This window comes from Corticium candelabrum, chromosome 11 (assembly GCF_963422355.1).
Source record: "Corticium candelabrum chromosome 11, ooCorCand1.1, whole genome shotgun sequence".
Lineage (NCBI taxonomy): Eukaryota > Metazoa > Porifera > Homoscleromorpha > Homosclerophorida > Plakinidae > Corticium > Corticium candelabrum.
Window position 1 is genome coordinate 1,336,063 of NC_085095.1, and position 23,719 is coordinate 1,359,781.

General features: G+C 41.0%; 2 protein-coding genes across 4 annotated transcripts; both read left to right on the top strand.

Annotated features, from left to right (window-relative positions):
- Positions 1 to 8,845: 8,845 nt before the first annotated feature.
- Positions 8,846 to 12,707, top strand: LOC134186756 (adhesion G-protein coupled receptor D1-like). Of its 2 annotated transcripts, none has more exons than XM_062654809.1 (20): positions 8,846 to 8,896; positions 8,966 to 9,166; positions 9,232 to 9,300; positions 9,368 to 9,479; positions 9,547 to 9,693; positions 9,760 to 9,871; positions 9,940 to 10,063; positions 10,130 to 10,170; positions 10,223 to 10,352; positions 10,424 to 10,515; positions 10,569 to 10,674; positions 10,741 to 10,894; positions 11,095 to 11,161; positions 11,300 to 11,366; positions 11,424 to 11,512; positions 11,716 to 11,842; positions 11,918 to 11,959; positions 12,031 to 12,090; positions 12,274 to 12,354; positions 12,411 to 12,707. In XM_062654809.1, the coding sequence occupies exons 4-19, from the start codon at positions 9,398 to 9,400 to the stop codon at positions 12,313 to 12,315; spliced, it is 1,482 nt and encodes a 493-aa protein (XP_062510793.1). In that variant the 5' UTR covers positions 8,846 to 8,896; positions 8,966 to 9,166; positions 9,232 to 9,300; positions 9,368 to 9,397; the 3' UTR covers positions 12,316 to 12,354; positions 12,411 to 12,707. The 2 variants fall into 2 exon arrangements, with proteins under 2 accessions (XP_062510793.1, XP_062510794.1); XM_062654810.1 differs by having other exon boundaries at positions 9,940 to 10,057.
- Positions 12,708 to 13,967: 1,260 nt separating this feature from the next.
- LOC134187338 (MOB-like protein phocein) lies at positions 13,968 to 23,343 on the top strand. Of its 2 annotated transcripts, none has more exons than XM_062655451.1 (7): positions 13,968 to 14,042; positions 18,295 to 18,357; positions 20,794 to 20,894; positions 20,960 to 21,089; positions 22,336 to 22,415; positions 22,487 to 22,598; positions 22,761 to 23,343. In XM_062655451.1, the coding sequence occupies exons 1-7, from the start codon at positions 13,995 to 13,997 to the stop codon at positions 22,878 to 22,880; spliced, it is 654 nt and encodes a 217-aa protein (XP_062511435.1). In that variant the 5' UTR covers positions 13,968 to 13,994; the 3' UTR covers positions 22,881 to 23,343. The 2 variants fall into 2 exon arrangements, with proteins under 2 accessions (XP_062511435.1, XP_062511437.1); XM_062655453.1 differs by lacking the exon at positions 13,968 to 14,042 and adding an exon at positions 16,634 to 16,700.
- Positions 23,344 to 23,719: the final 376 nt, after the last annotated feature.

Sequence of the window (23,719 nt, forward strand, 5' to 3'; positions counted from 1 at the left end):
ATAACTGGCTGGTTCCACCAAATTGTGATCATCCTTGGCAGGAGGCGACGGTTGATGTCTTTGCGACGTTTACCGATCAAGTCGTTACAAGTACTGAAGTACAGATTACTGATATAGTTGCTAGCTTCCTTTCGTCTTCACAAAGCAATGTGGCGGTCGTTTCCAACGGGATAGTGAAACCAGTTCAGGTTGGTAATACGACTGTGGACCTGGTCTTACGGAATGGAGCCACAATTAAGTCATCTGATGTATTAGTTGTTGAAGATTCTGTAGATGTGGTCGCCATGAATGTATATGCAGTCAAGAGTGTTGAAATTAAGTCAGTTGTGGCTGAAACAGGTCTCCCTCTTAATAACAAGTTTGCTGTTGATGTTATGGCAAGAGCAACGGCTTCTGTTAGTCAAACATTGAGTTACTATGATGAGGTGGCGGAGGTGGTTGCAGCTGCCGTCACAAATGATGGGCGACGACTGGAACTCTCGTCAGCTGTGGGAGCAATCTTGGAGGCAACAAACACAAGTGTGATTAGCGTCAAGTCAGGTCTGGAATTTGAAACAGCAGGAGCTGACTCCACAGGCAATTTACTGAAAGTGACGTGGAAAACTTCATGTTCGCCTACTGTGATAGCAACAGGCTCGGGCTTTATCAATGTTACACTGGACTTGCGCCCTGATGTTATCATAGAGCTCGACAATGACGTTATTACACCTTTGTCTGATGCATCAGTTGCCAACGGTCTCTCTTTTCCGACTTCTGCAATCTTGAAAGTCATATTGTCTTACAAAGATGGATACGGAAAAGAGTTGCGCCGATCTGATGTGACAGTCGATCCTCGTACGAACTATGATTTGTCTCAAGTTAAATCTCTCTTTTCTGTTAGGAAAGTCGGTAGTGTCTATCAGATCACTCCCAATGTCAGTGCCGGGCGAGCAGACATTGTGGTCAGCTTTTCGCATTTGAAGTCGACAGCAACCAGGACTGTAACTGTTGTGAGGTCGTCTGACATCACTGTCGTTGCTCATCCTTATCCGCCTTATGAAGGATCAAACTCTGTGAACATCAGCGTTCTCAATAAATATGGCAAAACTGTATATCACAGGGAAGCAGAATTGGCTGTTAACCTACAGCTAAGTGATGGTAATGGGGCTATTGTGAAAGAGTTTGATATTTCAAGGAACATCAAGACGACATTCATTGTCTCTGATCCTCAGACTTCTTTCAAACGCGTAACAGATGTAATCTTGATTGGTGGCAATGGCAAGGATCACAATCACGTTCAGCATGCAGTACCGAGCTATAAAGAAGAGTTAGTAGTGTACGTCGATGCTGAGTTTGGTGGCGTCCAAAGTAGCCAACCCTGGAACATGAGTGTATCTGATGAACCATTGTACTCGGTATCTATTGATGCCATAGACTTGTCTTCGGGTGGAAACGTCGTGGCAGGAGTTGCCGGGACCAAATCTGATCAAATCAAGGTGTGGGTTACATTCAACGATAACACGAAAGTGCAACTGTTTGACAACAGCGGTAAGGCGTTAGTACCTGGTTTTGTCTTCTTCGGTAACAATCGTGGATCAAGTGTTAGGATTGATAATGACGGCGGTCTTACACCACTGAGTAACGCTGAGGAAGAGTTCGATATTTCTGTGTCATTGCACCAAACGGCTATTTCAGGTGACTTCGAGACTTTTTCGGTTAATCTACTTCCTGATACTGGAGATGTAGACTTGGGCAAGAGTGACGGTGTGGCCATACCTCCTGTCACAACCGGAGAAGAGTTTACTGTCCCTGTCCGAATTAATACAGGAAACAGTTCGCTGGGAGCCTTTGACATATCTATATTCTACAACAGCACATACCTCAAACCGATAAAAGTTGAACTAACTAAAGGCTGGCCTAGTGGTGTTATCAGATGGCGACATGATCAATCTCTAAACACTATTCGTTTCTATGGTGTGTCAGGCACAGATGCGCCGTCTTCGCCTGGATTGGACGTTTTTGACATCACGTTTATTGCGTTGGCAGCTGGTGTAACACGTCTTGGTGGAAATGTAAACACTCTGGTGGGAAGAGAATATAACCAACCAAGCATAGGGAACGGTGGGGTATTCGTAGCTGGTAATGTTCCCATCAAGATCACACAACACCCGCGTCAAATTCCGTCAGGTAACCTCTCACCGTCTCCTTTGCAGTCGGGCAACCGTCCTATTTCTCGATGTACCCATACATTGCCATGTTTTTGCTCGTCTGGCTCAGAAACTGGTGATTCTAACGGCGATTGTGTGTTTGACATTCTAGACGTCCTGCGTACTGCCCAGCACGTGTCTTCTGGGCTTAGTGGATTTCCGGGAACATCCGGAGCTCGTTTATTAAACTATTATCCATACCTCGAACGAGAAATGGATGCAAATGAGGACGGAGTTATTGACTGGGATGACGTTAATTATCTGACCGCAGTTTTGAATGGAGATCTTTATTTTATCCGAGACGTGAATCTCATTTCAGTGCAGGACAACTCACCAGTGTGTCGTCTGGAGATCAATGTGACTGTGTTTGCTGCTGGTGATATCCCTGTTGACGACGCTCACACATCAGTATTTGTGGGTATAGTGTCTCACGGTAAGGATATTGTGAATCAATGGCAGCGTTCTCAATTAGATCTTGGTCGTGAGCTTAAGCCATCACTGCATCATGGTGGTATAGATGAGACACAGTTGTTGAGACCAGGGTTGTTTGCAATTCAGTCTGTCTCTGAGGTAAAGCAAGACAGCATTGGTGTGTTTGTGGTTTTGGCTACAAGGGACGCTAACGGAGAAGGCGGACATGATCGAACTTATGTCTTGCTTGGAAGGGCTTCAGACAATGCAGAGTACTCGGACCCTGTGGATGTAACGGTGGATAGCTCTACAGGCCTGTCTGTGAGAATAGTCGCCAGTAGCGGTTTCAACCCATTGCTTTCGTTTGCTCAAAATCTGACCACTGTTGAGTGTACAAATGATCATCCTCCCTTATTCTATCCAGACACTTTGACTCTTGAAGTGTCGGAGGCTGAGGCGCCTGGAAGTGTAATTGCGCAACTTTATGCGAACGACAGTGACACAGGAATTAATGCCACTCTCATTTACTCTTTAGAAGCTATTGCTCCACATTCTGGGCCTTTTGCCATTAACAGCAGCACGGGAGTAATAACACTGACGGCACCTTTGGACAGAGAGGCGACTGAGTTGTACATCTTGAAAGCATCTGCTATAGACGGAGGAGTTTTCTATAGCTTGGCTGGACATGCTGACATTACAGTTACAGTCACTGATATCAATGACAATGACCCCGTGTTTTCTCAGTCAGTGTACAGACCCCAAGCTGTTGTGGAGAGCCAACCAATAGGTGATGTGGTTGGAGTGGTATCAGCAACAGATGAGGACAGTGGAAGAAATGCAGAGATCACGTACAGTTTGGAGAGGCCAACGGAATTCTTCGCCATTAACTCCTCTACTGGAGAAATTTCTATCGCTCGAAGCCTCGATTATGACAATACTAACTGTTTTGTTGTTTATGTGATTGCCACTGATGGTGGTGTCTTATCTCGGAATGACTTTGCTGTTGTGTTAATAACTGTTTTTCCATTCAATGATCACACCCCAATATGCCTTCCATCAGTAATAGTTCAGCAAATTGCGGAGGAAGAAGCTAATGGATTTGTGGTTGCTACTGTGACCGCAACAGATGATGACATCGGTCTTGATCATGACAATATTCGATTCACTATTGTACCTGGCTATGATGGGCAAGGAAAATTTGATTTGACACAAACAAGTAACACAACGGCAGACGTGTTTGTCAAAAATGGGCAATTTAGTAGAGATATTGGTCTTTCATATAATCTTTTGATTCAAGCAATTGACAGTGGAGGTCTGGCATGCAATGTTTCTGTCACACTTAACGTTTTAGAGCCATCGACCTTCGACTTTTCTATCAAGAATGTGGGATTTCTTACTGGCTCTGTTGGTGTTCAAGGAGTTACGACATTTGTTCAGGACTTTGGTTTATTATCAGATCAAGTTCCTGCAAGTAGGGGCTCGATTGTTGCAACCTTAGGTTCACAAGAAGAAACTGCAACGTTTACAACATTACTCAACTTGCCCTCTCATTTACAGAAGGTGATATTGACCGATGAACTGTGGCCGGGTGATGACGTTGGTGCAACGTTTGCTGTAACTGTTCGTCTCTTTGACTCTTCATATAGTACCAAGATAGATAAAACATCTCTTCGTCTTCGAGCCATCTCACCGGTGAGTGGCGATTTTGTAGATGGAAGATTATGCATTGCAACTGCTTCCTCTAATGGACTGTGTCAAGACACTCTTGGTCATGGTCCTCTACGAGTTCGAATTCCTGACAGTTGGTTTGATCTATATGACAATGCCAGTATTCAGATTCTTCCAGCATTTTCAACCAATTCGACCATTGCACAAGTACGACTCAATCGTCGTCTCAACTGGCAAGATAATATGAGTGCAGACAATCTAGCTCTTGAAGTACCTTCTCGACCATTGTTTATAGGTGAGACTTTTGAAGTTAAGGTGTATGGCTTCACACCATACAAAGTTAAGACCACAGATTTCAAGATACAGGTTGACTCTGGGAATTTGAAAATTAGCAATATTTTAGCTGTTGATCTCAGCTGCACGCAAACTGCTGAGACCAATGAGATCAGCGTCTCTTGCAGCTTACCTGCTGCAGTGACTCCTCCTACTACACAGCGGACTACACCAGAATATCTCCTCTCTGTTAGAGTGACAGTAAATGGTGGAAATGATGAAACAGTGACTGTCACTGGAACTGGTTTGAGTCTGTCCGATACAACTAAGGATACCATCTTTACGGATGTCAACAAAGCGTTTGAACACGTTGATCGTTATGGACATCATAAGGGATCTCCAGCATTTGCTAGAGTCAAAATTGGACCCAATCCAGCACCACTTGTGGGTATTCTACCTTATACAGAAAGATCAGAGTTGGTCAATACTCCAGCTATCAACTCAATCAAAGTAGAAAGTCCCATTACTGTGAGTGGAGTTTATAGAGACTACTTGTTGACAGACCGTGTGACAGGAATTCAAGGCATTAAAGACTTGAAGTCTAGTCTGATATGCAGTGTCATCAATAACAATATTGTCAACGTTGAGTCAGATTGTTCGTCAGCATATCTCGATGGCAATCAGGCAAATGCAGGCGAAACTCAAGTGAGAGTGTCGTACACTCCATTGAACCTTACTCAGTCTCTCAGTTATCGAGTGTGGGCCCCTCGTCTACCTCTAACTTTGTCAGTGTCTGATGCAACACTTTCTCCTGTCACATTGTGGCTAAAACCTCCATTATGTAAGTCTACTCGATTCCAACAAGCTCGTATTAACGTTGAGGCAGCCTTTACAGATGGTTTAGGTCAGTCTATTTCAGTTCATGTCAAAGACAAAATCGGAGACAGTCAGTTTGTCAGCAGCAACCCAGCTGTTGCTGTTATGAACAAGGGTTTTGTGGAAGGTGTCAGTCCAGGTGATGTGAGTATTTCTGTTCAACGCGGAAACTCCGTTTTAGGCACAGTTTCCCTAACTGTTGATGCTACTCTTGTTCAAGTGTCAAGCTTGAATGCATTTGTCTTTGCTAGTTTGAGTCTGAGCATTCAACCCTCAACTACCATTTCATCTTCAGCTCAGCCATCTGCTTTAGTCACTATTGATCAGCAATTTTACCAAGAAAACCAGGCTGTACATGTGGCAGCCCATGCTGTGTTTTCTGATGGAGCTCAACTGGAAATCAAGGCAGCTGATGGCCTGTATGTAAACTCTACAAACGTTGATGTGGTACAGCCAATAGGCCAGGATCAATTGAGATCCTATAGCAATGGTGAGGGTTATCTGGTACCAACTTACTGGTGGCCGGCAGAATGTAGAAATGTTGGTCAACATCAGCAAGTTCTAAGCAGCACTGTGGGGTATGTTAAAGTCGATATTCCTCCACGTACCGACGTCATTGTTACTGTTGGTTCTGGTCGGGTGTTTGAGGCAAATAGTGATCTTGGTAATTTGCCTTTTACCATATCAGGGCTTTCGTCATACACTGATGTGACGGTACAGCTAAAATTTAAGACATATTCTCAGAACTTGACAACTGATTCAAGAACAATCTATAACTTGTCTCTCTCGAATGATTTGTTCTTTCTTGATTCTAGTAATGGCCGCCGTCGATTGACTGCTAATTCTAACGGTAAAACCGGAAACGGATTTTTGGTAGTTCAGTTCAAACATGTGGGTATCACAAAGAAAGTTCGACTGACAGTGGTGGATATTGATGATTTGATAATTCGTGTTCGTCCATATCCTACATTTCCTGGATTTTCAGGATCTCCCAGTTCGTCTATTATTGATGAAGTTAGTCTAGACTATATTGCAGGCACTGGCATTCGACAGAAAGCTCAACTGTTTACTCATGCAGCTCTAACGGACAGAGAAACCTTTATTGATATTTCTCAGTCTGCAACTTATAGTATCAGTGATAGCAGCACAGGAGTAATAACTACAGTCGTCACACTTAACCAGAACAATCGTGTTTTGACTCCTTCGTTCAAGCTTCAAGATGCAAGAGATGTTAACGTGAATGTAGCATTTTACTCACACAATTCAAGTAAGACAGTTGTGGTGACTGTCAGCAATAAGACTGTCACAGTAGATCGGGTTGATACTCTACAGTTTGAGAAGAGCGTCTACAACAGTGGCACACTTTTTGGTGATCTAGGAACATCTACTCAACTAGATGTTGATGTCACTTTGTCTGATCAAACTCGATTATTGTCAGTATTTCATGCAGGCACGTACGCAGGGCTCGTGACTATTGAGAGTGATTATCCAGCGGCTATAAATGTGTCGAGGAACGGTTTAGCCACTCTGCAAGGCAACCATTACAAGCACGTTATATTGACAGCATCTGCAGTATATGGCAACTCAAGTGCTATACCCATTACACGCAGTGTTGCAGCTAACTTGAATCCTGCAAAGGGAGATATGGATGTCGGGAACCAATGGGGAATTCCCGTGCCAGCTGTTAGTTCTGTGGGCTCTTCGTTTAGTGTTGATGTTTGGGTGAATACTGGAGGGATAAAACTTGGTGCTCTTGATCTTGCTATTTATATTGATGACTCAGTACTTCAGGCCACCAAAGTTGACAATTTCCGGGATGGTGCGTTTGTTGCTCGAATAAATGATCCACCATCAGAAGTTTCATTTGGTGGAAGTGCTACTGCAACTGGTGGAAATTCAGTGAATGTAATCCAAGTAGCCACAGTTGAGTTTAGGGTGCTCAAAGCTGCAGTAACGTATCTTCGAGGTAAAGTAGTAACTATTGGAGAGCAAGGTACAACTAACAATGTAGCCAGCGTGGACTTGTCTGTTGCTGGTGATGTCAAAGTGGCTGTAGGTGGAGCAACAAGGAGGCGGCGTGACAGTGTTTGGTCAGATATTATTTCCACTTCTCATCATCGGCAAGAACGAGCAGTCTGTAGTAGAGGAGATACTAATGCAGATGGAGTGTTTAACACATTTGATATTGATGAAGCTCTCATGTATGTTTCAAAACGAAACAGTGATCCTAATCTGGTAAGTGGTTACACTGATGATCAAGAGCGTGAGCTTGATGCCAACTTGGATGGATTTATAGACTCGAACGATGCATACTTTTTGACTCAGGCGTACTTTGGTCTTATTAGGTTTCTTACAAATATAACTGTGGTACCTGTAAGTGTAACCAATGACAACTGTACGTTAACTATAATTGTGACGATGGAAGGAAGAGGATGTGTTCCTGCTAGTGATGCTCAAACATTGCCTTTTATCCTTGTATCACACCACGATCAAAAGATGTCGGCAGAATGGTCGCAATCTCAACTTCAAGTGGGTTACAAGTCTGTGCAAATTCCTGCTTCAACTCTTCAGGTACCCAGCATTCCGTATGGTGGATTCTGGGAATTACAACCGGAAGGTGGAACTGGAAGGTTTCGTGCTGAAGTGAAAACGCCTATTTCTTCAAAAGGTATTGGTCTGAACTTAGTTCAATATACTGTCGATCAATTGAAGGAAACGGATGTGTCAAGATTAAAGTTTATGGTGGCGGATGTGAGTAGGACTCCATTTGACTATAGTGCAGTGCAAGGAGTCACTCTAACTTCAACTCGACTGCAAGGTGTTGCAGCAGTGAATGTTCCTGTTGGAGCAACGGGATACAATCCACTGTTGACTTTTGATAACACTCTTAGATCTGATTTTTGTGAGTTTGCAAATGTGCGTTACAATCGTTCTGTTTACTCCATTTATGTCTCAGAGGACACACCAATTGGTAATGTTGTAACAGACTTGTCAAAATTCATTGAAAATCCATCATTTCCTCCTGGTCGGGAGACTTACAAGATTGTTGCAGGAAACACAAACGGAGACTTTGATATACCAGATTTGGCATCAGGAGAGGTTGTAATCAACAACACACTGAATCGGGAAATCACTCAGTTATACTCTTTGGTGATTCTTGTTGCTGGTTTTGCTGAGGATTTTGGCTCTCCTAAACTGAATGCGACAGCTGTTGTGAAGATTAGTGTTATTGAAGTGAATGACAACAGTCCCGTTGTTAGTGATGTTTGTCCTGACATCTATGTTGATTAGGAGTTGGCTCCCACAACTGCTTTCTACACCATCAATGTAACAGACGCCGATAATGGTGTTGCTGGTCAGTTTGATGTTGCAGTTATTTAGTATGTCAACACATGAATTGTTTTGTTTGTTGCATTTACAATCAAGATCCGACGTTGGTTGCCATTTCTAATACTACTACAATTTCCGAGTTGCTTACTGTAGTAAGTTGACTTTGTATTATTAGAATATTGTGGAACAACAAGTAATGTCTTGTTTACTTTGTTCTAAAGGCAACTAATATTTCCTCAGACACATTTTCTTCTGCAATTGGCGATAGTATTGTTTCTAAGCTATCTAATCTTGTTTCTGATCAGAATCTGACTTCTTCTGATGTGGATGATAGTATCAAGGTGTTGACTTTTCTAGTTTCTATTCAAGAGGAGATATTGAAGACAAAGAAGAATTTTATCCCAACTGACAATTACATTGCTGTGAATTGTTATGCTATAATGGTGCTATTGGTTGCATGTTGTACTATTATTCTGGTATTTGTTAGGGACACATCAACGCTTCAGGAAAACTTTTGGACACCAGCAATAAAACTGCATGGCTTAGCCTGAACTCTGTTTGTTCAATTTTTGCTGCATTTGGACTGTGTTCAATTATTTGCATCAAATGTCTTTTTTGTTTAGAATAATGGGGCTCCTGCTTTTGTGGAATCCATGGAGAGATTTGGTCGATTGATTTCCTCTTCTATGCCAATTGTTGACAACAAACTTATAACATTTGCAACTGATAATATAGGTAATAAACAATTGTTCTATAAGCTGAAATGGGGAACAACATCGATTTGTGACATCTGTTTTCTCAGTTTTAACGTTTACGACTGTTACCAAGTCAATGGTCCAACCGATTTCTTTTGATGCTGAATTTTCAGCTGAAAATGGCATTGATAATACGAAGGACTCTTCATCGTTTATTTCATCAAGTGTTTTGTCATATCTCCTTAAAGAGACTGGTAATAATTGGGACAATCAGAACATTGTATTGATTATAGATTCTTGTAACTGTATCTGTGTTCCAGGTGCTGATAAACTTGCTGTTTCTAATGTTGTGTTAAAAGGCGTGCAGGAGTTCTTGCCTCCATCTTTGATGACATCTAAAGACTTGTCTCATCAATCAATTGGTGACTTGAGGTGTTGTGTTCTAACAAAGTCGGATTTTACAATTGAGATATGTTATGATGGTATACATTCATGTATAGAAAGATGGCAAATGATTTGCCACACACTGATGTTGTCTCACTGTCGATATTAGAGGTTGGAAAACTGGATAGTCTAAACTACAGCTTGTCAAACTCTATCAACATCAGCTACACAAATGTAGAGGTAGATTGCTGTAAGTACGTGCCTTAGTGTGTGAATGGTAGCACAATGTGCTTGTTATATTTTCAGAATAACTCTGACTTTCGTTGTGCTTACTACCAATTTGAAAAGTATAGTGTATATAAGTATTATTTTATATGTCTGTTATGCACTTGTATTTAGCAACACTTGGTCGTCCAATGGTGTTACAACAGAAATACTTGGAGGAGGAAACATTTCATGCAGCAGCACTCACCTTACCAGTTTCTGTGTTCTTACGTCAGTTGTTCTTACGTCAGTTCAGGGAGCTGTGGTAATTATAACTGCATTACAAAAGAGTATGTCACATAATTCTTGAAATCTGTCATTGGTGTGTATACATAGATCACACACAGTTTGAGGTACATTACTTACGTTGGTTGCGGAATATCTCTTGTTTGTATGGTTTTAGCTCTCATCTGTCTCATCTACTTCAGGTCTCTTATGTATTTTTATCATTTACTGATGTGTTTTAATGCTGTTTTCTAAGGTCGGATTTATATCCTCAGAAGAACTTTGTTAACATCAATTTCCTTATTGCTCTGACGCTAGCTGTTACGTTCTTTCTAGCAGGAATAGATCAATCTAGCAATCCGGTATGATTGAGAGTGATTTTAAATATTATGTAGATTGCATGTATACATTCAATCTGTTGAATTCAGGCTGCATGCAAGGCAATGGCCATCATAATGCACTATCTGTTTCTGGCAGCATTTTGCTGGATGTTGTGTGAAGGAATCCTACTGTACTTGATGATAGTTGTTATATTTGACGGTGGGAAGACTTATTACTGGCATTTTCTTGCCTTGGGATGGGGTGAGTGACACTCGATCTTCTTTGACATTTGGCTTTGCCAATTAGCTAAGAATGTTTGTTGTTGTTATTGTAGTTGTTGTTGTTGTTGTTGTTATTGTAGTTGTTGTTGTTGTTGTTGCTGTTGTTTTGTGTATGTACTTACATTTTGGAGTGAAAAGAGTAGGTATATATAAAGTTTGTAAATCTGTTTTATTGTTCAGGGATTCCAGCTGTTGTTGTAGCTATTAGTGTTGGAATTAAGCACGACGACTATGGCTCTTATAACTAGTAAGTTACCTTTAATGATTGGTTTTATAGAATAAGACTATCTAACTATGTTTACATTCAGCAAAGTTAGAAATATGGCTTTTGTAAAAACCATTATGATTATAACTCCTTTGTTTTATTGGTTTTCTTTGTATTTAGTTGTTTTCTCACTCATCATGATGGACTTATTTATGCTTTCATTGCGCCTATGATTGCAATAATTTTGGTATATTTAACTTTGTGTTAGTGTTTATGGTAAAGTTGTGACTGTGATTGGTATTAGGCAAACTTTGTGATTTTCGTCATTGTTCTGAAGATTGTCATAGAGTCCAAAGGGAAATCTGACATGCGGGGAAGGAAACAAGTTATAAAGTGATACAGCGTTTGTGCGGTTGTTTAGATAATGTTTACAACATTACAATCAATCAGATTCTTGTAACACACACACACACACACACACACACACACACACACACACACACACACACACACACACACACACACACACACACACACACACACACTCACTCATGCCAACATTTATGAATGAATTTAATTATTTGTGGTGTTTGAAGGGCCAGCTTGAAAGCTATTGCTGTGTTATTACCAATTCTGGGACTTACTTGGATCATTGGAGTGTTTGCAGTTGACAGCTTGTCTGTGCCTCTGGCATATATTTTCACTATCTTCAACAGTTTGCAGGTATGTTCTAACTGAATGTATTGCTGTCATTGATATGAGTGTTGTTTCTGACCTACATGTCTTTTTATTTAACAGGGTCTTTTTTTCTTTATTTTTCATTGCGTTCTAAATAATGGGGTTTGTGGTTGTCATCAAAGTTCAATTTTAAGAGCGAGTTTTTATGTTGGTAATATTATGTTTTCTTGAAGGTGCGTAAAGCGTTTCAGAAACTGAAGGAAAGTCGTAAACGGAGAAAGGAAGCGGAAACAGTAAGTCTTTGTGTAAAGTCTAGTTATTGTGCGTGTGTGTGCGTGTGTGTGTGTGTGTGTGTGTGTGTGTGTGTGTGTGTGTGTGTGTGTGTGTGTGTGTGTGTGTGTGTGTGTGTGTGTGTGTGTGTGTGTGTGTGTGTGTGTGTGTGTGTGTGTAATGCATTTTCATGGACCTATGTTTAGTTCACCATGAGCAATTATTCATGGCAGTGGTACAAGCGGTAGTCATGCCTACAATTGCAAGCGCTATAGCTTCTACAACAGGTATCTCACATATTTCTAACCTGTGTAATGTCAATTCTACGTTTGTTTTTGCGCAGTTTCTAAACATTATCTACACATTTTAGTGGCTTTTTCAACACATTGTTCAACGTATTGGGTAACCTAGCTACCTAAAGGCACTGTATATAGATATAACTTGCAACATTGTTGTGCTCTTGAGTCGATGCTATAGGTTATAGATTGTTGTACGTTAGCATCGAAAGACGTAGAGAAACAGGAAGTTAGGGAAAGTGTGAACAGGAAACTGTTTTTTACTGATGGTTAATCTAGCTGTACTATATACATAGTCTGACACAATATTGTACCATTCTGCTGTAGTCACACGTAAATAAGAGTTTCTTCTTCTCATTTGCACTGTTGTTAATGCATTTAGTCGCATACGAGAACGAAATCGAGAGTCACCTCAGTCTTCTCCATTCTAAGTGTTGACCTCTCAAAATGGACCCTTGATTCTAGCATAGCATAAGATATACTAGATCCTGCAGTTAGTGTTTCTTCTCTGCCATATGGTGAATGATGTTATTACCAGCATACAACTGTCAATCGTGGAAAGCCATGAATCAGAAATCATTCGTTCCTCTTTCGATTGTTTTCAAATCTTTTATCTGCAACAAGAGGTCATTACACGCTTCGAGACTTTATAATTTTTTGGCTGTTTGAAATTTTTTCCATTGCTATTGTTAGTCAAGAAGATAAACACTCTGTTTGCTAATGCTGTAGATACAGATGTCAGGTCTAAGACTTGAACCCAACTGATCATGGACGAAGACATCTATTATGCCTGCCAGGTCACATTCAAGGAAGAATCCGCACATAGCTTTATATATATAATTTGTAAAGAATCTGCAATAATTAATCCTCAGCAGCACTAATTATGGCGCCAAGCTAGTATAGCGATCCTGCATGAGCCAAAGCTACAGGGCAATACAATGTCTGCTTTCCATGGCACAGTGGACTTTTGTCAGAGATATACTCGTTGTATCTGTACAAGTTTGCGTTGTGAATTAAGATATCACAAAGTGTCCATTTGAAAATAGATACAGGTCACCTTGTACACTGCAGCTGAACAAACTATATATAGCCATCTAGACAAATTTGTCGCAGTTCAGACCCTGGGCGGTGGAGATACGTGTACGCGCAGCCACACACACACACACACACACACACACACACACACACACACACACACACACACACACACACACACACACACACACACACACACACACACGCACGCACGCACGCACGCACGCACGCACACACACACACACACACACACACACGCACACAAGACAGACAGCTCTCCTCTAAATCTAGAGACCTAAGATACTTCAACAACTACGTCTACAAAATTTCAATGTATTCTAAACTTAACTAAATGTATAGACCTAAGATACTTCGACAACTATCTGTAAGTCAGTCTACAAAATTTAAATTTCAATGTATTCTAGACAGCGCTATCTGGATCAAACAATAGTTTTCTAGTTCTGCTCAATTAGAGTTTCTTAGAAGAAAGACTAAACTGGTAGTCATGTCCTGTGTTCGTAGACTACAGTGCATGTGTAACAGCAGAGTTGATGACAAAAGTATCCGGGAAGTTAGTCACGTGACAACTTGTGACGATGGCTGAAGGTGTTGTCCGCCGAAATCTACCGGGAACAAAAAACGAAGTGAGTGGTGCGCGTCAGGCTTTAGAAACGTGTAATCACAGTGTATGTTATAAGCATTCGTTTTTACCTAATGTCGGGCTGGTGGAAAAAATGCTGCCCGGCAGCCCAGTACAGGGTAGCTAGGAGGTAAGTCAACTGTTCGTATTTGGCTTTCTAACAAGTTGAATATTTGTGTATTGCATGCATGTATGCGTAACATTTGTTGACAAAATGTGCGTTTATTTGGTGTTTGTTGTATGCTTGTGCGCATGCGCCAAGGTACAGCTTAGAAGCGCACGCACGCACGCACGCACGCACACACACACACACACACACACACACACACACACACACCTTGAACCTTGAGCTGTCCATCTTTCGATGATAACAGTGTCCTTTACTGACAAAGAACAGAAATAAGAAAGGTAGTTTGTACTTTGTTGGTTAGGAATAACTAACACCACAGAATTGAGAATGTCTTGTTTAATCTCCTTTTCTCCGAAAACGTCTTCCACTTAGACGTAGAAACAAGCAGTCTCTCACAGTTGATAAATGTACGTTTTCAGTTGCCAACACTCTTGCTGCTCCCTTATCAATACACTTAATCCATGTGATAACTTATACCAGTCTTTCTCCAAAATTTTTCAGTACCTGAGATCTGATAGAACTACATCTCGTCATCTTCTCTTGACACCGTGACAGGGTCTCTTTGAATGTAACTCACCAAAGAGTACATCTACATGTACCTGTTTTGGCTCCGACTGTCATTGATATGTGCTACATGACCAAGCCAACAAAGATGATGTTTTGCTTAGCATGTCTGACATTTTTCTTCCATGCCCAAATCTTCTGCTAACTGACGTGACGAAATTTTCTTCTGCCCCTGCTGGTACGTGTCTTGTGACTCCCACAATAAATCTGACACAACGATTATGAAATGTTTACAAACGCCTCAAATTGTGTGGCTTCACTGTCCAAGTCTCTGATCCATACAATAGTATGGGCGTAACCACTGCTTTGTATACGGATCATTTTGTATCTACAGATAGAGTTCTATTACGAAAAATTGACTGACGCAAACATCCAAAAATTTTCGGTGCTTTACCAATGCTAACGGAAACTTCCTTCCCAATTTCACATTCTGTAGAGATGCAGCTCCCAAGATATGTAAAATTGTTGACTATTTCAATGCCACCTCCATTGACTTGTACCGGTTCTACTTCACCTTCAGCCAGGGACAAATCATTGCCAATAACCATACCCTTAGTTTTTTTCTAAACTGACAGTCAGACTCCAGTCTTGTGCTGTTACAATAAAAATGAATTCGTGATGAACTCAAATTCTTCTCTAGATGTGGCATAAATCGCCAAATCGTCTGCAAACTGAGATTCTGTCACCACTGCAGCAGAGAGACAACTTTTGGCAGTTCTGTCCCCAACTAGCTTTCTGCCACATTTATAATTCAGGCACACTCCTGCTTGAGGACACCGTTGCTGGTAGTCTCTGACTACAGCATTGAAGTAGAGATTGAACAAGTTAGGTACAAGCACACATCCTTGTTGAAGACCATTGCAAACGTTAATCATACTAGAGGTTACATCTCCAACCTTGACTTCTGCTTTCATTTCATCGTGAAATGATTTGATAACATTGAGCATAATCGATGGAATGCGATATTTTCAAGTACCTTCCAAACAGCAAGACGAGACACAGAATCGTAGGCTTTTTCAAGTCTATAAAAGCAGAATGTACAAAGACGAGTTGTGCTCTCTTGCTTTCTCAATGAGTTGTCTTGCAACAAAAATTATGTCCACACAACCACATCCCTTTCGTAAACTGCACTGTGAATCTAGCACCTTTTCTTTAACTACTTTCTGAAGACGGTCTTGAATAATTCTTGCACAAACTTTATCAACGGTGTTCAACAAGCTGATACCTCTCCAGTTGTCGCAGTGATGAAGATTTCCTTTTTTGGGAATAGGAATGACCTCTGCATCTTTCCAATCTGAAAATACAGCTTGGTGTTTTTACACCATTGTTATGACCTTCAATAACCTTTCTTGTAATCCGTCACCACCAAAATCTATCAGCTCCAGTAAGATTCCATCTTCCCCTCGGCTATGCCTAACTTCATACATTGTAAGGCAGACTCAAGTTCTTCATTGGTGGGCACCTTATCTAGCTCCAGCTGAACTTGACAGGTTGGCATGTGATCTATAACCACCTGTCTGAATTTACTTTGTATATTTAGGACTCTCTGGAAATGTTAGAACCATCTTCTCTTCCCCGGGATCTTTTATCAAATTATCATTTTCGTTATAGATAACATTGAATCTACAGCCTGTAATTTCCTTATACAGTCCCACCTTGTTCTACCATCCATGTGTGTCTTTTCCGCAAGATTATCTGTTTCATGATCCACGTATCCTTCGCTTTGTTCACAGCTTGTTTGACCTGTTGCTGGTGCTGACGAAAAAGTTGATTGGCAGTTGTTTCCTCTTGCAAGAGCTGTTCATAGGCAATATTCTTCATATTGATGAGGGGTGTAAGAATGTCCGAGTTCTCTATAAACCAATCTGGTTTGCTTCTTTTGCCTCGATCAATTGAAGATTTTGCAGATGCAATAATACATGACTTGAGGGTGTTCCAGTTCTGGTCTGCTGACCCACTGAAGAAAAGGTCTTTTATTCAAATCATTTGTCAGTTTCTCACTGTATTTTTTCCTAATTGATAGGTCTTGCAATCTATGACCAGCAAGTGGAATGGGCCTACCACCTGTCCTGTGATTGAAAAAAAACTGTCTTGTCTGGTCTAATAGTTGCTCTGACCAACGAATGATCAGTTCATCAATTAGCACCTTTCACAACTCCAGCATCATTGCAAAATCTTCTCTGATCCAAACGTGTCAGGACATAGTCAATAGTATACCAATTTTTGGTTGCAGGATGCATCCAGGTTCCCATATTCCTCGTTTTCTTTTGAAACCATGTATTCAGAACTCTAAGGTGATTTAGCTCACAAAACTGTAACAGATTTTCCCCAGCTTGATTTCGTTCGACCAATCCATGGTAACCAATTATTCTTTTCCAAAGGTTAGAATCAAGATCTTGTTTGCCAACCCTAGCATTGAAATCTCCCAGAATCAATAGAAAATCTGAAACAGGAACCCTGTCTAATGTATCCTGCAGTGAGTCGTAAAAGGTCTTTTTAGTTGACACCGAATCTCGGTAAGTAGGGGCATAGACAGATATGATGGACATGAAGCCTCCATATGTAGATCTCATATCCTGCATTCCCACACAAGAAGCATCTAATTTCAAACGATCTGTTATAATGCATGAGTTTACAGCCTTCCTCACTTCTCCTCTTGATTTCCAAGCTGCCGTTGCTTTCTTATCCAAGAACACACTCACTCCTTCATTACGAAAACACTGATATCAGCTGAAGGCACATCTCTTTCAGAGTGCAAGAGAGTACATCCAGCCAAACACTAGACAATTCCAGCAATTGAAATTCCAAAACGTTTCAACTCCTTCATCATCAGATTAAGCTTTCTGTCTACTGAGTTACTGCTCTTCAATGTAACACCATTTGTGTCTTTCTGCAAGCTTTTCTGCATACACGAATCTCTCCTGAATTCTCAACAAGTGAACGCATGTTCCAAGTAGCTACAGAAAAAACCGTTGCTCTTATCACGATGACTAAGACGAACATATCGACGTGGAAGTGTTTTTCGATGTTTTGATGACATACTCTTGGTTTGTAACTGAACTTTTTCTGTTATTCTCTCTTGTGCTTAAATACCACCGCCTTAGCTTGCAAGACCAAGGGGAGAAATAGCAGTCACACCCTGATTACTTGAACCACATGGAATGTAACGACCAAGTCAGCTCCTAGCCGTGTTAATGAACACGTTACTGGGGTTCACCACGAGAAAGTGGCAGACAAATGTACCAAACACACACACACACACACACACACACACACACACACACACACACACACACACACACACACACACACACACATACACAGACACACAGACACACACACAGACACACACACACACACACACACACACACACACACACACACACACACACACACACACACACCAGTGGGACAAATGTGGTCAGAACAACGAGATCCGACTGTAGTAGATGAACACATTTGTTTTGATTTATAGCAGACTGTATCACAACTTGCTTTCGTATGCAAAGAGCCAAAGCAAGTTGCTCTAAGAAATTTTAGTAACGATTGACTGTTGTTGTAGGATCTTTACAGTTGGCCTGATGAGCCGTTTGATGAAATGGAGAGCACGCTGTCTGTACAGCAAGTAAGAAGTCAAAGTTAAAATACCAACAGGCAACAAATAATTTATATAGAAATTTTATAATTTACTGTTTACTATTATCCAGTGTTTTCGCTGTCCGATCCTCAAATATCCAAATGCTACAAACAGATGTCACTCTCTATAAAATGGTAATGCTCCTCCTTGCCAATTTGGCTAACTGTTACAGAGTATCGTGTACGCCTTTCTCTGTAAGCACAGTCACTACAGCGTGCTAAGAATGGCAATTAGCGCAACGTATTGGAGCTCCAAGGATGAGAAGGCTGATCAATTGTGCATGCTGTATATTTGCTCGTAGCTGGGCATTCTCTTTCACACGTTTCAACTTTTTCTTTGCACCAAATTGTGAGACTGTCTTTTGTAAATGACCACACCCATTAAATACCAGTCTACTGTTGGCCTTGCTTTCCGTTTCTGTGCATGTGCCAAGGCTTTACATCGAACGTCTAAACGTTACTTTTACTACAGTTAGCTACCCCGCCCGCATACGTCTTTCGCAAGCGTCAAACTAGAAATGAAGTTCTAAAGACGACCGTGTGAAAGTAAAACAGAAACAGACTAATGGTAGCTGTAGAAACCACAAGAAGGATGATGAGAATGATGATCGACCTCAGTGATGCTGAACTTTATGATTCTGAACATAGAAGTGACAAAACTTCGAGACTTTGATTTGACAGGGTTTATAAATTTTGGTACAAAAAAACCAGAAAGGATACGGCAATGAACTTTGAAGTCAAGACTTATAGCGGCTAAGCCCGTTCACACTAGTGGATTTTACCATGCCAGCATGGTTTGGTCCAGCTCAGTTTGATTTTGTCATGTAGTGTGACCGCTTACTGTGCTGTACAGAGAGGGCCAGAAGCGTGCTGGCCCAGATTGCTGCAATTGGCCTTGCTGGCATGGTTTGGCTCGGATGTTTTGCGTTGTGTGAACGGTTACCGATCTGCAAGCATGTTAATGCATGCTTAGTTTGTTGAAAAATGGTGTGGTCAGAAGGAGAAACATTGTTTCTGATTGAATTGTGGATCGAAGATACCGTGTACAAGCACATCTTGAGCGATGCCGCCATAGTAACTAGGAAAGTCTAGGACGCAACGAGTGATGTAGATGTTGTGATTGCCTTCTCCGGCGTAATCTCCTTTTTGAACTGACACGATTTGTCGATCTGGATTGCTGTCAATATGGCAGTGAAAGCATACTGACAATCTGTAATTCTCAGAGTTAGCGTACGTTATGAGTGGCTACACCCACTGGCTCACTAGAGGCTTACGTTGTGTGAACGGCAGCTGGCACTGTTTCCTGGTGCAGTCTAGCTTCACACATCTCAGCACAGTTTGCAAACATGCTAGTGTGAATGGGATATTAGTCTTACAAAGTCACTCTACAAAATCACGTTCCTTTGAGCATGACATATCTCAGATTGGTACATTTCTAAATCCTGTCTCTCTGTCAGACAAGGTTAAACTTGAATCAATAGACTAACTGTTGTCTTTTAGATTGTTAACTGTTTGATGTTTGTATGATTAGTTCTTGGGTCTGGGATAAAGTACTTGGCTACAAACGAACAAACGCCTTTAGCCAAACGGCTACTAATCGAACATTTTTGGCGGAAACACTGTTTATCATATAAACATAATGTAGTGTGATTAGTGTGATTGCTGGAAGTGTCATTTTTGAATGGGTGTCTGAATACTGGACAGGACTACTGGTCTGGAATGAACTCCAATACCTTTGCTGTCGTTTTGTTAAATAGTGAAATATCAATGCAAGCACTACCTAATCTTAGACAGATCCGTGCAGACCTGGTGCGTTCAGGCGTAGTGACCGACTTGCTAGAGCATAGAGCCCAAGTATGAATGCACAGAAAGTCGGAAGATGGCTACAGAAGTAATATCTCGCACGTGCCTAACAACTGACATACGTAACCATTCTCTTGCGCTGTAAAGTTTGATAAGACGAAACCGAATGCGATCTTGGTTGAGTCAGATGATGAAGATCGTGCTGTCGCAGTCGAAGAATCTCCACTGAAAGTTTCTCTAGACATGGGCAGAAGTAGAGGTACTCTTCTACGTGCATGGCGTGCTTTGTTGTGCCAGGTAGGCAAGGTCGGCGCTTGCATGCTACTGTGCTTGCGCGTTTACTCAGGCAAATCCGCATTCCGTGTACGTATTTTATTTTTATGTATTAAAGTACATTATGTACACTCATGTGTAGATTTTCTTGCAGTGGACATGGCAAGAATGACTTGCAGAAAATGCAGAGGTATTATTGGGGTGAGGATTGGAGTCCAGTAGTCCAGTCCAGTAGCCCAGGCCAGTAGTCCAGTCCAGTACCATTCCAGTAGTCCAGTCCAGTAGTCCAGTCCAGTAGTCCAGTCCAGCTAATCCAGACACTCTTTTCGAATCACACGTTTTGTTTTAGTACATTCAGCAATTGATCAGGAAGGATTACAAGGACATCGACGGCCTGTTGGAACCCCCAGATGGTCAAGACGAGGGCGTTTGGAAATACGAACACATCAGGTGAATTAGATTGACGATTTGTAGTCGTTTCATTGTGATTAATTAATCATGTTTGCTGTGTTTAGACAATTTTGTATGCAGCTGAATGAGTTGGCCGTGATACTGCAGGAAGACTGTAGTCCGACTGTTTGTACGCAGATGACGTCCACGGAGCAGTGGATATTTTTGTGCGCTGCCCACAAAGCTCCGAAGGAGGTCAGATAACGTGGGAAACGAACTTGTGTGTATCTGTTTGGTTGTTTGTCTCTTTGCGTGCTCATCTGCCTGTGAGTCTGTTTGCTGTTTTATTTGTTTGCTGCTTCCATGTCTGTCTGTTTGTCCGTACTGTATGTCTGTTTGTCCATATGTCTGCTGCTTGTCCATATGTCTGATTGTCTGTCTGTTTGTATGTCTGTTTTTGTCTGTCTATTTTTGTTTGTTTGTTTTTGTCTGCATATTTTTGTTTGTTTGTTTGTCTGTTTTTCTGTCTATGTTTGTCTGCTTTTGTTAGTCTGTTTTTGTTTACCATACAAAGTCTTGGCAGTTGCAGGGCTGCCACACCTATGAATAAATTCTTAGTTTACGAAATTTTTGCTGCGAAAAGCTGCTTGCGAAAAATACAGATGGGCCTACGAATAAATAGATTGTCAAGTAGATGTCATGGCTATCTCATGAGTTCAGTATTTCCGATCTTTGAGAAGGTGTTATTCTTCTTCCTTATGCCCAGTTTACTTCATGCAGAACCGTTTCAAAATCTCTGAGACCATAGTTTTGTGATTAAGCATCTCGTTCATAACATTCTGGTGGTTGTTTGTGTGCTTCCAGACCTCACGAGGCTAAAACAAAACCTGGATACGTTCACAAACACGGATGCTTTAACTAACCAGATGTGTGCAAAATGAATAATAGCTAACACTTTAGTAGCTTATCTTCTAGATTATAAAGTGTTGAGCAATGCAGAAATCCAGCACTTTGACTCAGGAATGAAAGATTACAACCTTGTAGCAAGTACATTTGTAAATTTTACAGTAGCAAGCATGATGCAAGTGATTTGTGTTATAAAGATTAGACAAACAGTACAGTACTGAATGCTCCTAAAACAGCAATAAAGAACATAGCTTGCAAATGCTGATTTGTCTATGGAAATTCTGAACAGTAGTGGGCGTCGTTCCTACAAGACCAGATGGGCATGTCACAATGAGTGATATTTGCTTGCAAAGTTTTGGCGGGAGAGTGTGGCAACCCTGCAGTTGTTATAGTGGGAGTTCTTAGTATGAGTAGTTTGGTCATGAAAATTGTATCTTGATTGCTTTATATTCTAAACTTTGTGAAACACTGAATTAGCTGTTTTGTTTTCTGTACTGTTAACCAACTAGAATGCTGACACTGTGTATAGATTTGCATTGTGTGAGAAATATTTGGTTTCTCTGATTGTTAATGTTTCCTACTCTGTCTCGTTTAGTGCCCAGCAATTGATTACACTCGTCATACTCTGGACGGGGCTGCATCTCTGCTCAACAGCAACAAATACTTTCCAAGCAGGTCTGATCTCTACATTTAATTAACTTTTATTTGATTACATCACTAACCAGATTTGGCTTGTCGTTTCATAGAGTGAGCATACGCGAGACTTCGTTGCAGAAACTGAGCTCGGTGTGTCGCAGAGTCTACAGAATTCTGTCTCATGCCTATTACCATCATCGTGAACTCTATGATGAGTTTGAGGTGTGTAGCTTTGTTTGTCATAGTTGCAACAGACAGACAGGAATGCATGACGACAATATGCTGTTGAACTGGAGGAAATCACAGACCCCTGACGTTTAGTGTGTTTGATGTAGTCGATGCTAAACAATCATGCACGTTAGTTTGACCGTCTCTGTGTGTTAGGAGTCCACCTGTCTCTGCAAACGATTCTCTGTGTTTGTGATGAAGTATAATCTGATGCCAATAGATAACCTGATTGTTCCTGTCGATCATCCTCTTGTGTCAAAGAAGAGCAGCGAGTAACGGTTTGAATACAGATAACGCACTCTATGGTATTCTATTGCATTGTTAAAACTTTCTAATAATCTTTCTAATAATCGATTAACAAGCAACAGCTATAGCTCAAGGTAACTCACTATGTACATGCACCCGGGCTCATTTGAACAGATCACTACTTACTATTGAATTACTCTCATCATTTTCTGTCTAAAATTTTTCACAAGTGCAAACAAGTGTAACTGGCAGCTTCGAAATGCTTGAAAAATAACACATGCACGTAGTCTATTGGTCTATGGCCATAAAGCTGCAAGTTATGTTACACTCCAAGCACCCAAATCATCGTAATGTACTAACTGTGCAAGTAGATTCTTGGTTATTTACAATCTGAAATTGGGGCGTATTGAGAAAAAGACACGCCCACGCAAATTTGCAGTATATAATGATCAGGTGTAATGATAATGACGTATTGTTATTATTGTATTGGTGGTTCTATTAATTATGTCCCAGCAAAAATTCGGTATATGCATGTAAGTGCACACACAGAAAGCATTGGTATTGACAGTATGTCAGGACATCCTAAAGCTTGGTTTTATATATATCATTGATATTGACATATTCGAGCTTCAATTTAATTGGGCATTACATCATGGGCATTGGAAGCCTCAAGGGCATCGTGCAGCCATGACCCTACCACTTTTCCAAAAACGGACTCTTGCCAGTTGCCATTAGCACATACTTCCCGTATAGAGTAGGGTGATTAAATAACTAATATATGTTTTAACACATTGTGCTGCATACCAAGTATTGAAGGTCATCAAGTGCTTGATACTCAGAGGTTTTCATATTTAAAGTCATAGGTGTTA

Excerpts from the sequence above, each read along its gene's own strand:
- LOC134186756 (XM_062654809.1), top strand. The coding sequence starts at position 9,398 with ATGGAGAGATTTGGTCGATTGATTTCCTCTTCTATGCCAATTGTTGAC. Across the intron at positions 10,675-10,740 it reads TAGATCAATCTAGCAATCCG|GCTGCATGCAAGGCAATGGC; the intron begins GTATGATTGAGA and ends TGTTGAATTCAG. Across the intron at positions 11,843-11,917 it reads CTATCTTCAACAGTTTGCAG|GGTCTTTTTTTCTTTATTTT; the intron begins GTATGTTCTAAC and ends TTTATTTAACAG.
- LOC134187338 (XM_062655451.1), top strand. The coding sequence starts at position 13,995 with ATGGCTGAAGGTGTTGTCCGCCGAAATCTACCGGGAACAAAAAACGAA. Across the intron at positions 18,358-20,793 it reads GCACGCTGTCTGTACAGCAA|TACATTCAGCAATTGATCAG; the intron begins GTAAGAAGTCAA and ends GTTTTGTTTTAG. Across the intron at positions 22,599-22,760 it reads AACTCTATGATGAGTTTGAG|GAGTCCACCTGTCTCTGCAA; the intron begins GTGTGTAGCTTT and ends TCTGTGTGTTAG.